General features: G+C 48.1%; 1 protein-coding gene across 3 annotated transcripts in view; it reads left to right on the forward strand.

Annotated features, from left to right (window-relative positions):
• LOC144144663 (uncharacterized) overlaps nucleotides 1-14,798 on the forward strand; it is a 185,304-nt gene that overhangs the window by 15,900 nt on the left and 154,606 nt on the right. For 2 of the 3 annotated variants that reach the window (XM_077676192.1, XM_077676189.1), the window contains exon 2: nucleotides 10,539-10,619. The exons of the other annotated variant lie outside the window; for it this stretch is intronic. In XM_077676192.1, the coding sequence (XP_077532318.1) occupies nucleotides 10,539-10,619 (81 nt within the window). The remainder of the gene's footprint in view (nucleotides 1-10,538; nucleotides 10,620-14,798) is intronic. 3 annotated transcript variants of the gene reach the window in all.

The raw sequence follows: 14,798 nt of genomic DNA on the forward strand, positions 1-14,798 counted from the left end.
TATTTACGAAGCATTATTTACGAAATCACCTGCCAACAAACGTGTAGTAGCGCCGAATTCGCGATAACGAATCCAGAGGTGGCTTAATCCGCTTAATTCGAACAATTTTATGGTCCCCTTAGAGTTCGAATTAACGAACTTTTACTGTATTTGTTTTTTTTTCTACCACAAGAATGAGAGAGCAGAGCACATTTTTTACACATTTGCAACAGCGTGGCAAGACTGTTTTTTTTTTTTTTTTTTTTTGTAAGAGCTCCGCCTAAGGAGGATAGGTTGCAGGCGTCCCTCATTTGGCGTTTGTGTCACGGGTGACCAAACATTGCGGAGAGGCCCACTTAAGAACCATCATCATTTAGCAACCGAGCCGCACCGCTAGCTATAATTGCCGCATGCACTACTGGACATTTTTGTCGCCAGGGCGCAAGCATAATTAAGAGGTTACCGAACTGAGAGCTATAGTTAGCGTTGAATATTTTTACGCAGGTCAGGTTTAGAGCCTAATTCCTACTTTGATTGAATAGTTTTTTTTTTTTTTTTTCGTCTTCACCTTGCGGGAAGAAGGTGGTGAGGGTGATAGATAGGAGAAGCTAGTTAGTACCCACTGAGGGGTACTAACGCTCGCGCACATGTTTCATCCCCCTCTCCTCCCCCTAGGCGATTAACCAGTCGAGCGAAGCAGGGGCTTGAGAGGGTATATCGCAATAGGCGCGTGTTTGCACAACTATTTGTCTTGGACGACGCCCAGAAAAAAGTAAAAACGCGGGATGTAAATTTTTCCCTGTCGTGTAAGTTTTCCAGATTTGAACGGCGAAGTTACCCGGCGAGTGACGTCGGGCTGGGAGTACGCGGCTTAATCATTCTTTCTTCCGTCTCGCCCTCTATTTCTCCCTTTGCTCTATTCGCGTTCGAGCATGACGAAACCTTCGGACCTGTTTGGACAACTGGTTTCCTCTTAATTTTATTTTCTTTCTTGCCCGCCGCAGCTACCACTCGCCCGTCCTCCAGAAGGATTAACGCACGGCGGAAATTAATTGCCTCCTTTTTCAATGCCACCTGGTCTCATCCACTGGAATTTTCAGCGCCAACTCGATCGTCGAACCGTGCAAGCGCGCTCCTTGATTTTAGAAACCAGCGTCTCGAACGGTGTACCATTATGTTTGTTCTATCTCCCTCCATTTCCCTCCCCCCTCTCTCTCTACACTCACCGCATAGACAAGTCAGATTGCGTTGCCTTAGCAGAAACCACCTTCGCGATGTTGTTACTATATGTCGAGGAGAACAGCGGCAGCGGAAATTAAAAACCGAATGTACCCCCGTGTGCCCCCATGTTTTGCTTGCGTGTGTTTTCTCTAATGCTCAGTACATCTCTTTGTGATGTCAGCGGTAATCATCATAATGGTAGTCGTCGGCTGTTGTCAGTGGCAGCTCGTGTCTCATGCGTTTCGGGCACGTGACCCAGCGCTATGCAAGCAGGTGCAGGCCCTTGGTCCTCTCGCCTGGCGTTTTCTTCGCCGGCCCGCCTTTGATACACCCACTTGCTTCCGATGCGGGTAGATGTCCGTTAAATCAACACACAGCCTCCAGATCCTCCAGCATTCAATTCTTCCATTTACCTTACAAGTTCATGGATACTGCGGGAACCCGCCGCGGTGGCTCAGTGGCTAAGGCGTTGTGCTGCTGAGCACGAGGAGGCGGGTTCGATTCCCGGCCGCGGCGGCCGCTTTCCTGATGGAGGCGAAAAGCAAAAACGCCCGTGTGTACGAAATTTCGGCGCACGTTAAAAATCCCCAGGTGGTCAAAATTAATCCGGAGCCCACAACTACGGCGCGCCTCATCGTCTGCGTACAATCAATCAATCAATCAGATACTGCGGGAGGAAATACAGCGCACCAGAAGCTATTGTGGTCATGCCTTGTTCGTCACAAATAATGCGCCATGAAAACTAAAATGTAGAGCGGTTTCGGCATGCTGTCGAAACCGCTCCTAGCGTCCTATCGGCCGATCGCAGTGTGATTTTTTTCAAGGTACCTACATTAGATTAAGAGCTGAGGGGCATTCACCAGAAGGTTGACTTTTCCACAAGTATAAATTCTCTTCTCCTGCGACTTTTTTTCCCACACACCCTGAATGAATGAATGAATGAATGAATGAATGAATGAATGAATGAATGAATGAATGAATGAATGAATTTATTGATTAGAAAATTGAAAGGAAAGTCAACCAGCGGGCGTAATTTGTCACACCTAGGGGTGGACCCGGGGCCCTCTTGGTGATGGGAGGGTGATGGCAGACAGATAGAGAGGAGAGGCAAAGGAGATAGAGGCTACATGATAAAAAATTCCCCGCATTTCCCCGAGGGGAAGAATGTGAAAGTGCGAATGCACGAGTTGAATTTGCGCGGTTCGGTAATGTTCGCGAAAGAGAGATCACACACACACACACAACTACAAAGAAAGAAAGATGCATTTATTCACAGACACCTATTTGTGTTGTCGTTGTACTTGATTGCTAGAGCGGATCTCAGCTTTGAAATTTCGTGTCAGTACTCCTTTAAGCAGGTGCATTAGCCCTTCTCACGCCCGATTCTTGGCCAATCCCCCACGTGGGTATGTGCGATGTCAGCGGCCAGGCAGCGCGCGCCCATCTCCACGTGCGCGGACATCGCCGGTGGACGCAGGTTCAGGGTCGCTTAAGAAGTGCATTGCACTTAATAGTAAAACACACACACACACGCCCACAAAGACAGATAGACAGACAGACAGACAGACAGACAGACAGACAGACAGACAGACAGACAGACAGACAGACAGACAGACAGACAGACAGACCGACCGACCGGGAGAGTAAAAAAAGACAGAAATCAAAGTCTCCGGGACTCCGCCCACGCCAACGCACGCCCTTTTGGTCAGAACACAGCCTATAACAGCTGCGCCGTAAAACGCGGCGTTTGGGAGTTCTCAAGAAACCCGAAGTGTCGACGCTGAGCAGCCGTATGAGGGAAAGAGGGAAACTGACGGAGCCGGAGCATCGCGATCCGACGCATCTGCAGGCAGACAAGGTCCGCTCTTTTCTTCCAAAAAAGCAGACAGCGCCGCAGCACTCCAAGCTGCCGCGGGATAAGGTATCAGGTGTTTGAGCGTCGGCGTGGGAACTCCGATGGAAGGAAACCCACACCCGCGTGCGTAAATCTTTCATTGCCGAGGGGCGCGTTCACGGCGCAGGCGTTGTTCCCACTGCCACACCCCAGGCGATCTGAAATAAGCTCGGAGCCCTGCATTGCATAACAGCGTTTCGTTATACATTAAACTCCCAAGTCAAATTTCCACCGCGCAGCGGGATGCACGATATGCTCAAGAAGAAATGCAGACTTCCTGCTCCAAATCTGGGGAAAAGATGCAGTGCCAGCTACGTCGTGTTCATTCAAGGCAGGCCGAACAACCAGTGTGTTACATACATATGGACCAAAAGTGCGAGGTAGTAGATGGCATTGAGCTGCACACTAGTTCATTGTGTCTCGTGTTAATCTATACAACGACCTAATTTCCATGCTTTTCCCAGCACCACTGTATAGAACTGGTTATTCTAACTTGGCTGGACAAAATGTGCTCTTACGTGTCTGAAAAATGCCGCTTTCTTCCTCAACAAAAACGTTCTTCTTCAAACTGTACAGCGAAACTTTGCCTGTTAAGACGTGGCTGCACAACCGGAACATTTTTGTGTCTTCCGTGAACTGTCGCCTGTGCGATGCACCGGAAACTATTGGGCACTGCTTCATAAGCTGTAAGGATGCCATACTATTTCGGGATGTTCTCCAAAAAACTGTTAAGAAGGACTTTGAATTGACTCCACATATACGGTATCTCGTATCACCCGCAGACGGTGATGTGCCATATGACTGTTTTTTTTTTTTTCTAATCGCTCTGCATAGTTTATGGAAAACGCAATGCTGGATGGGCACGCTGAGCCTATGGTTTCTTACAGAGCACACGTCTGTCAAATGATCATTAATCTTAAAAACGTCTATGACTAAAATGATTCTCGCCCTGATTGGCATCCCTTCATTATTAGTTGTTCACTGTTGCCCCCATTTTAAACTAAGTGTACATAAGTGTTCATAGTGTTTAGCTTTCTTTTTCAGCTTGTAATCACCTCATTTGTATGTGTACATAGTTGAAAATATGTGTTGTAAATATTGTTTCCTACATTGACGTGTAGTTAAGTAAATACCATGTGGATAAAAAAAAAAAGAGGTAGCATATCGCGATTCTTTTAAACGGTGACTGAGGGCAGTTGTATACAGCGGGCACTTTTCGATCTAGAGACCTGTCAGCGTCCTTGCAGGGACTATTGAGGCCGCTGCGTTACTTTGAGCTACTTTGGATGTTGTGAGCGTTTTTTTTTTTTTTAATCCACAGGCGCCTCGGTTGACACAGCGCACGGCACAAGCGTCCGTTAAGTCTTACGTCGATCTTTGTACCATATTTACCCCATTGGATAGCAAGAAAGTGAGCTTTCAAGTTCGGTACACTACCAGATGATTTCCGCAAAGCACGCCGTCGCTATGGTGTGAAGGAGAACTCTTAAATAAAATTCCCAAGCGCCCTTATCATGTGAACGAGCCGACATATAGGCTCGAAAATAACAATGTGTTTGTCTCGCTTCTGTCGCTTTTTGCCTGCCATATATCAACAATGTGTTCGTCTCGCTTCTATCGCTTTTTGTCTGCCATATATCGCCTTTTTTAAAATTCTGGGTCACTTCGTCCCATCGTGATTGCACTGATAAGTCACGGTTGGTTTATACAATTTAAGAGGGACCCCTAATGAAGAATGCGTACAACGAAGGAACGAAAATATAAATGTACCAGAGAGCAAAAAAAAAAAAAAAACAAAAACAAAAAACGACCCTCTTTTGCCCGTCTCGTATTCAACATTTCGCGCGTGACTCAATATTATTCTTTGCGAAGGCTTCTTCCACCTTTTCTGGAACACGGCGAGACGGCGGCCGTACAGTACCGCCACTTTCGTCTTCTCTCTACTCTTTACGCTCGCTTCTTCGAGCTCCGCTAAGAGGACCTTGAGGAACAATTTCGCAGAAGAGAGGGCGGCGTTCTGAGAGGTCGCGGTGAGGGGAGAGACCGCGCCTTGACTGCCGCAGCCGAGGCAGGGGAAGGCCGCCGTACAAAGGAGATCAAAAGGCGCTCCTCAGAGAGGCAACAACCCAGACGGAGTTGGTGGAGGGGAGGCGTCGGGCGAGGGGATGGATCTTTTAATTAATTCCGAGGGTTATTCTATCGTCCGGGGCCCATAATTTGTGCCCCGTTCCGTGCAGGCGGGAGGGAGGAAAGTTCGAACGAGGAGGCGTGGGGCTGAGCAGGATCGCTTTTTTTTTGTGCGTCCGCTTTTTTTCCCTTCTTCTTTCTCTTTTTTTCCGCTTTGTTCTTGTTTGGTTACTGCGCACCTTGCCGAAGCGTGGACTGGCAAAAACCGAGCCGGGCGCACCAGCACCCTCGCTGGTGCTGGAGCGATTTGGTTAACCTGTCAAGAAATAAGGCTGTCTAATTATGCACACCGTGGCAGATATTCCGTCTGTGGCGCACTTCGCTTTGTCTCGCCATCATTTTGCGCTACCTTGTGGTTAATGCTCGTGCGGAGCAGTCTAATAATACCCGTGTCACACGTACACGAAAAATGCGATTAAGTGTTTAAGGCCATAGGATACCGAATGACATTATTTGGGCGGGCCGTGCTGCACGCGAAAACGTGAGGGCATTACATGTGTTAGGCATGGTGGTTATAATGACCAAAGGGAGGAATACAATAATATTTTAGAATTTTTTTTAATGTATAGAAAAACGTCGTGCAAGGGTTAAAGGTGTTTTTTGTGAGAGAAAACGTTATCAGAAATAGTGTTCTCTAAAAACTGGTGTGAGCCATTTCTAAAAACGGCTTCAGCAGCTGCCGTCGCCTGCCAGCGGTAGCCAAATGCGAAAAATTCAAAACGACGAGTAACACTATGCTTTCCATTTTGCCGCTGTTTTAGCGAGCTTCGTCTTTTCAGAACTTCGCCCACCAAGAGTGCACAAAAAATTGCCTTATTTCGAAGTTCAGCTACGTTTCCGCGTCAATGCTCTGGTGCTGTCTGGTTTCATTTGGTGCTCATAGCGTTCGAGAGTAAATTTAAGGCGTTCGTGAAGGCGAATGAGTTGTGCGGAACTCCTTAAACCAAAAATGACATTAGAGCGAATGACATTGTCTTTTGCGTGTAGCAGCACATTAATGGCATTCAAACCTAAGGCATTAAGCACTTAATGTCATTTTTCGTGTACGTGTGGCTGTTTGCAGACCCCTTGTCGTGTGTGCGGCGCGCGGGATTTGCACGTGCGAAACTAGAATATCGGCGTTACTATGTGTCGTGGCGGACAGACAGCATGCGCTGTTGTAAATGCACGCCGGGAACATTATGGTAATGTATGAATAAAAAAGCGCACAAAGGAAAGGGCCCAGTGTAGTTTGTCCTCGTTTACCGATGAACCGTACGTAAGAAACACAAGGAAGAGTACTTCGTCTATTCGAGTGCTACAACGGACAAACGGGGTAACTTTCAATAACTTGCATGCAGTAAAAATATTAAGTAAGAATTCACATTCGATGATTATTTTCAAATCCGAAGCATACTTACATGTCTATGTGTGTGCGTGTGGCGCTTGCGTGTGTGCCTGTTATTTCGCTGCAAGTTATGTTCGTGGGCATGGAGTCGACGCTATAATACAACACGCTTTTTGTTCTATTGCCACGTTCATATTTGAAGTCGCGCCACTGGAGTGCAAATTATACCTATGGTCACGCGTACTAACGGCTTTGCGCATCAGAAACCGCGAGCGGCTCAGTAATCTCCAACCGCAGCCAAAACTATTTTTGGCCATTGTGAACTGATTACGTGACTTTCACGGTGCCATTTTATAATCCTCCTCGCACGAATGGAGTAGCAGCGGATACAGGCAAAGCCGGCTGCAGGCTGGTTCTGAGAAACAGAACTTCGAACTTCGAACTTCGCAAATCTACCTGTGCACATGAATCGACAGCCGACTCAGAAGAAGGCTAGAAACCCACAGAGAAAGTGTATTCAGAGCGGCAGCTTTTTGGGGCGTACATCAGAGCAAAACTGGTGTCAGGGCGCTGACGGAAGTCCAGGAGGCAACTGTCTTTACCAGGGCGCACACGGTCAGACGGCTAAAGCCAACAGTAAGTGAACCAGCTTCAGCTTTAAACCAATGGTTTGGAGTCTCGAGGGTGGTCGCAGCGTCGGAACAGCCAATCCTATCAGCGGTGAGACAGTAGCACCGATCCTCGCGAAGGTTGGCCGGGGCAATCGGCAGAACCAGCGGTGAGCCTCCTCCGTGAAGGCTGCCGTCTGATGACAGGCAGACACCATTGCTGGTGGGCCGCTGCAGTAAAAACTGCCCGTGGTGCACGTGGCAAGAGCCTGCAGGCAGCAACCTCTCCACCGGGTTGCACAGAAGACGCAATGGCTTCAGGGACGACGGGTCTTGAGGACGAGGCAAGATGGCCGGCCGGTAGCGTATGCCACGCTAGGCCCACAACATGAAGCCGATGACGACGACCAGGCCGATGCCCACGATGATGCCGACGCCGACGCATACGTAGAAGCTCTGAGTGGAAATCAGCAGCACCTTCTTGTTATGCGGCTGGCCGCCGCCCTCAGCGCAAATCAGGAAGGCCTGCGACCCTTCGAACATGTCTCCAGCGGCGGCTTCCGCGAACACAACCGTTCGCGACCTTGCTTCTTCTTCTTCTTCCTCCTCTTCGTCTTCTTCTTCCTCATCCCCTTCTGATAGAAAGAAGAAGAAGAAGATGATGATGGTAATGCCCTCGATGTTTCTGGCTCGTACCCACAAGGGTGATTGGCCAGGGCTTAATCACTAATTGTACTGCGGTTGAACTTTAAAAGATTAATTTATTTTACAGGAAAAAAGAAGGCCGTGAAATGAAAGTTCACTACAGAACCCGCATTATCCAATAATTATGGATTTTTTAGCAATCCAAGCGACCTGTAGCAGAAAGGTAATTTGAATACAATATTTATTTATTTATTTATTATACCCTCAGGGCCAAAGGCATTACAGAGGGGTGTGGTACAAAAAAAGGCATAAAATGAGGTAGCATGGTTACAAAAACGTGGTGTGCATAAAAAGGAAAAGGAAAGACAAAACAAATTAGTATTATCGCAACAATGTGGTCATACAAACAGAGATTAAACATCAGATACCGTACTTACCCGATTCTAACGCGCACCTTTTTTCCGCAAAAATAGGCCGAAAAATCGCATGCGCGTTAGAATCGGATACGAAACCGAAACTGCCGAAACAGCTGAAATTTTGTTCCACCCATCGTTATCGCCATCTCAAGATGGCGCCAAGGGGTTTAGCAACAATTTTTAGGATCTAGGCGCCTAGGCCTTTCTTTCGGCGTTCACACAAATTGTCAAATTATTCCACTTGCGTGCTTGATAACAGCAATGGCAGCAGCGGCAACGAAGGTGCGCCGCTTCCTCGGCTTACGAGCGGCTCCCACGCGTTCACAACGAGCGGTTGGCTGAAGCGTATGCCTCTGGAGAAGCTCGCGGGATGGGCATGCGAGGCGTGGGCCACGATCCCATGGAACATGGTTGAAGGTTCGTTCAGAAGTGTGGCATCGCGAACGTGCTTGACGGCACCAATGACGAGATGTTACGGTCAGCGGAAGGCGACAAGGAGCTCTCGGAGAGCGACGAGGAGTGAGATGAGTGAGATTACTTCGGGGAATAAATCGCCCGTTTCTCTTGCATTCGTTTTTCTTGCTCACAAAGTTCCTTGCGCGTTACAAACGGAGGTGCAAGTTTTTTCGGTTTTTTGCCTGGAAAATCGGGTGCGCGTTAGAATCGGGGGCGCGTTAGAATCGGGTAATTACGGTATTTCCTGCATATACAATATTGGCTAGGGCAGCTCGGAACAATTGGTTATCAGTGATAGCCGCAATTTCAGCTGGAAGGTGGTTCCATTCCCGGGATGAACGGGGCAAGAATGACTGAGTGGCAGATTTTGTGTGATAATAGTTAATGCCAACCTTGTGACGGTGATCAATGGGATGGGAAATGTAGAGTGGTTGGGGTAAGAGTTCGTTGCGCAGGGTGGAATGATGATATATTTTGGGCAGCATGGTTAGCCGAAAAAGTTTCCTGCGTGAAGAGGGAAGGGAAAGGCTGCTTTTCATTGAAGATATGCTGGCAGTACGGTTATAGTTTGATAGTATAAAGCGAACGGAATTATTTTGAACGCGCTCGAGAGAAGCGATTAGATTTTCATGGCTTGGATCCCATACCGATGCTGCGTATTCTAACCCCATAGAGATGGTACAATAGAGATGGTACACCTCGTCGTGCGCTGGAAGGGAAAGGCTGCTTTTCATTGAAGATATGCTGGCAGTACGGTTATAGTTTGATAGTATAAAGCGAACGGAATTATTTTGAACGCGCTCGAGAGAAGCGATTAGATTTTCATGGCTTGCACCCCATACCGATGCTGCGTATTCTAACCCCATAGAGATGGTACAATAGAGATGGTACACCTCGTCGTGCGCTTTTCTCTTGTTGTTGTTGTTGTTGTTGTTCTTCTTCTTCTTCTTCTTCTTCTTCTTCTTCTTCTTCTTCTTCTTCTTCTTCTTCTTCCTCCTCCTCCTCCTCCTCCTCCTCCTCCTCCTCCTCTGTCGGTATTTTCGCAGCTAGTACAGTCCATGATTTAGCCCTACGGAATCCCCTTGTGGGCACGAGCAAAAAACATCGAGGACAACATCATCATCATCACCACCATCGCCATCGACGCCTCTCCCTAGCAGAGCTGGGGCAACCGTTGCCATCACCGTGGTTGTTCTCGAGGTTCGCGTATTATGTTAGGGCGCGGAGCAGCCGCGGTAAAACGTTTAATTCGAAAAAATGCGAAAGTGTGGCCATGTTCTCTAAGCTGAAAAAACTGAAAACCGTTCGTAGTAGATACCACGTGGTGACGTGCAGGCATGAGCGAAAATTAACGGGCCGGGAGACTGTCGATTTCAGTGGCTTTCTGTTTGTCGTTGCGACCTTGAAACTGTTGAATACGTGTTGTTGGTTAACTCCTAAATTCTCCTGTAAACATGCTCAGTATCCGCTGGGTTGCCGTGTGAAGGGCTAACTTAACCCTTAAGAGCTAACGTGTGAAGGGCTAACTTAACTGCTTAAGGGGACGCAGTAAATAAATTTGTGGCATGTCTTGCATGTGCTGTACTTTGTCGTATCAGTTCACCGTATAAATAGCGGGAAATTATTGTGCTGCACGTGTAACCAGCAGCCCTAGAAAGTATAACACAGTACCATGGGGCTCGCGGAGCTTTTTAAGTTTTGACGCGTCAAACGATAACAAGCAAAAGCAGCAATCTCAGTACTTTTCGCTTGCTCTCACTACTAATTGCGACGTGTTGTCTCTATTTTCCCCGCATCCCTTCCAGTACGTAGGCAGCTTCGACGTCTCAGAGAACGACGCCTGGGCCAAATCCGAAGTCATGGAGGCGCAGCTTTTTCGCATGAGGGTGAGTCGAATGCCGTATCCTACGCGTAAAATGTACTGCAGCGTTGAGTCCGATGCTTGGCCCTCGTGTTCTGTCTTGTTGATTTGATTTAACCTGGCGGCAAGCCCTCAAACTTAAAAATCTTGTGCATTCTGGTAGCACTGGCCGATTTTAGCGCCGTGTGGTGTTTATGTATATATGTATGTGTGCATGTATGCATGCATCTATGTACTTGCACATGTGTATGCATGTGTGTATGCACGCATGCACGTACGTACGTATGCGTATATATGTATGCGTGCGTGCGTGCGCGCGTCCTTTGTTAGCTCGCCTTCGTAGACGTAGTTTCATCCCTCCAGATGCGGGGATTTTGCTCTCTGTTGGACACAACCAATCCAATGTCTAATTCTCTATAAAAGAACAGTGCGAATCTCTGTTATGACGCAAATGTGTTCAACGCTTCATTTGCTCTAAGTAATGTTGACCTGCGTGAGACGTGACAGAAGTGGTAGCATTTGGGAAAGTTCATTGCCCCTATAAAGAATTAAAGGGTCGTTTTTTGGTACGTCCTTTGGTTTCATGCTAATCAGAGTGCTCTTTCGAAAAAACAGCTTCGATTCTGCGTCACGTGCCTTTCTCGGCATTTGCTGTTGGTTCTGCAGACTATAGTCTGCGGCGCCGCTCTCTTTAGGCAGGTGGCTCGCCACATACAGTGTTGCGGCAAGTTTACCAAAAAAAAAAAAAACGGGGCACGTTAACCTCTGATCAAATGTTGGTAGAGCGATGCTGACCGCCATTTTGTTGCAGAAGCACAGCAATTCATTGTCTAAATCATAAAAAGCAGTGAGGGGCGTCCCACTGCTCGCTAACGTCATTCGCCATCTCCGCTTGGCAAGGAAAAGTCATGGCCACTTCCACCTCAACCCGTCACTTCTCCGCACGTTTGATGAGTGACAGATTGAGGAGGACTGTATTTAAATCTACGTCGGCAACGAATGCGGAATGTTCCGGAGAGGGGCCATTACTTGGCTCTCAATTGAAAAAAAAGCTCGTGTAAAAAGAAAGAAAATGAAGGAAGCTCACACAAACGCGCAAGGCTTGAAGGTAGCGAAGCTAAAAGTCCACGATTGCAGCCGATGTGCTTCTTCGCTGCCGCAACAACCTAAACCCCATAATTGTTGCTACAAGTGTGAGCTTCTTTCATTTTTTTGGAAGTGATTATCATTGGGCATCACCCTTCAGGGGCGTACGCTATGACGCGTCTTTCTCGTTCCCAGCAAGTGTTGCCACGATTACGGCGAACGCCGGAGTTGTTTTTTTGCCACTCTTGGCCAATCTCTCTAAGTGGGTATGCTTAGCTTGACAAGCGTTCGCCGAGGACACTGGGCGGTCGCCGCGAGCCACGCACACACGAGCGCTCAGCATTTTTTTTTAACTGCCGGGCTGTCGCCGCGGCGAACGCGCTCACGTGCGCTCGGCATTTTCTTGGTAGTTTTAACTGCGGACACCATATACTAACGATTTCCTCAACAGCTTCGCTGTTTATATGCTTCCACGAAAGTACTCTGAAAATAATTTGGGCTCCAATGCGCAGCCGGCGTTTATGCCCTTGAAAGCTGGCTTTTCCGCAGAATGCCGACCTTTCTTGCAGAAAAGACAACGCGCAGGAGCTGTGTTTCTGCTTGACGCGTGAAAACAGGCACCACAGGTAATTTTGTCATTGGGAACAGGTTAAGCGCCAGGCACAACTGGAGGAAGGAAAACAGACAAGAAAGAGGCGCTTAACCTGTTCCCAATGATGAAGTACCAACTAGCTCGCATCGACACGGTAATTTTGTGCTCGCTCAGTTTAATCACGTATATTTCTTTTCAGAACGCCTCTCTACCACATCTTCAGTTCATCAGGGATGGCTAGATAAAGCCGGCTGCAGTTTTTTTTTTTTTTTTTTTTTTTCGGGGGGGGGGGGGGGGGGGGGGATCTCTTTCGACAAACTTGTTTAACCATCTAACCATGTGTTGATACTTAGTGCGTCAGTATTAGCCGATGAGCTGAAGCTTCACAGACTCATGCAGACTTCATTCAGGCTGCCAATCGCTGCGGCCTGTCTTTTCTCCCTCACTAAGCGGACGGTTGCCGTGCCGCGTTGCACACACAGAGGTCGCGGCGTATGCCACCAGGCGTCGGACTGTTCGAATGATAGCCTCGGCATGTCTCGTCGGGTATTCCACATCTGCTCAGCGGTGGCAAGAGCTTCTTTGTCAAAATGGGGCATTTATTTTTCAAACTTTTGTTCTCCTTCGTTTCGAACTGTTTTCGCTTAGGGAGACATCCGACGACGTTAGACGTCGTAGATTTTCTTCTTTGCCGCGTTTGTGTTCCTTTCGTGCTTTCCAAACGCAGAATAAAGTCGGCAATCGACACTTTTCGCGGTACCACTCTAGTCACAAATATAATTTTTTTTTATTTTAGTTCCCTAATATAGCTCATTACATACAGAGCGCTTGTTGCCATTACGGTCGGAAATAACCACAGCGGGGGGGGGGGGGGGGGGGGGGGGGGGCTGAAGGTCCCCCTGCAATCGACACGATTTGTACTCTACCTCGTAAGAACAACGGCAGAGACGCGCTATGCTGAGGAACTATGCCTCAAGAAGTGCGTGCTACGCCTCTGGAGCGTTGTACCAAGTCCGAAATGCTGCCTAATCTGGCATAGAACGTCTCCGGATACCACGGGAGGTTGTACTAGATAGGTTCAACCATACTAGGTTAGGCTCCCTGGGGCACAAACAGCGATTTGGCAACCCTGGTTGAGTACACTTGCTAAAAATCCTTCCAATGATTATACAATCACACTGCCGGCCTACAGGCACTCGACAGGCGTGGCTGGAGATCTCTGGGAAAGGCAGTGCGTATTCAAGAACAACTAAATAGAAGGGACGCAAAATATTTGAATACGGTTCCCAAGCGGGTTGATTTGAACACCTGTTCGTCATTTATGTTCCTTCTCCTTTGCCCTAGATGAGCGTGCCTCACCGTACCCATGTCCCCGTTCTCGATATTGAGCCCAGCCGTGCCGATTTCTGGCAGAAGCAGCAAGGGCAGCCTCTGCGACCCATCCCTGTGGATATTTGTATGCAGAGCTCGTTCAAAAGCACGTCTCTCTGTCATTAGGATGAGTTCGCATCTACGCCCTTGCTTTCCTTCATTTTGCTTTTACTGGGATACCTTTAAAAACCCTTCACTTTATAAGACTGGTCGTCCAGCTTTATATGCGTGCTCCGAGTTTCCTTTTCCTTACGTTCTGCTACGAAGTGACTTAGGGTAGGTGGAGGGGATGGAGAGGAGGGTTCCCTCCCCCCGCGACACAGCCCGCTCAAGAACTGTGAACGCGCGCGTTTGTGTGTGCGTGCGCGCGTACGTGCGTGCGTGCGTGCGTGCGTACGTGTTCTCCCAAGTGAATTTAAAGTATAATTTAAAGTTATTTTCCCAATTTTGTTAAGTAATCTGCCCATTTTAGGCACCGCCAACAACAAGAGAGGCAGATGATGAGGAGAATCACCATATTCTTCATTTGAGCCCGTGCAAGAAGAAGAAGAGAAGAAAAAAGGTCGGGAATGGTTGTGTTCCCGCTAGCGTTTCTGCAAAGCTCCGGAAACTATAGAACGCTTTCTTTCGAATTGCCACCGAATTTCCTCGATGAGATGCACGGACCTCGGGTATACCTTTAATCGGATTAATACCATCCCCTTGTACACTACCGCTGTTCTTTCCCTGAGGGCTTCGGTCCTGGGAGCTTGCCACAGAGATGCGGCCTTTCACTATTTTGTTCATTCCTGTGCTCGCCCTTCATTCCTTTTGTTGCGGCCGCAGGACGGCTGCCTGACTCTTCTGTTATATTGCAAGATTTTTCCTCCTCTCTTTCCTTATTTAATTTTAACATAAACCGGGTCACCGCCTAGCCTTCACAGGCAGCTTCTTGGGAAATCCCCGCGTGGGTATACGCCATGATTTGAAGATGTAAATCCACCAACCAACCAGCCGCTCGCTGTCACGTGCCAAATTTAAATTACTTGCACCGCTGTCATCTGACCCCGTCGCCGCTATGCGCACTCTGCAATAAACCAGAAACGATTGACCATTTCTTCTTCTCCTGCCAACGGTTCTCCCCTATAAGACGAAGGTACTTAGAAGGCACATGTA

The sequence above is a fragment of the Haemaphysalis longicornis genome, unplaced genomic scaffold (assembly GCF_048455015.1).
Source record: "Haemaphysalis longicornis isolate Haplotype H1 unplaced genomic scaffold, Haemaphysalis longicornis Haplotype H1 scaffold_7, whole genome shotgun sequence".
Taxonomy (NCBI): domain Eukaryota; kingdom Metazoa; phylum Arthropoda; class Arachnida; order Ixodida; family Ixodidae; genus Haemaphysalis; species Haemaphysalis longicornis.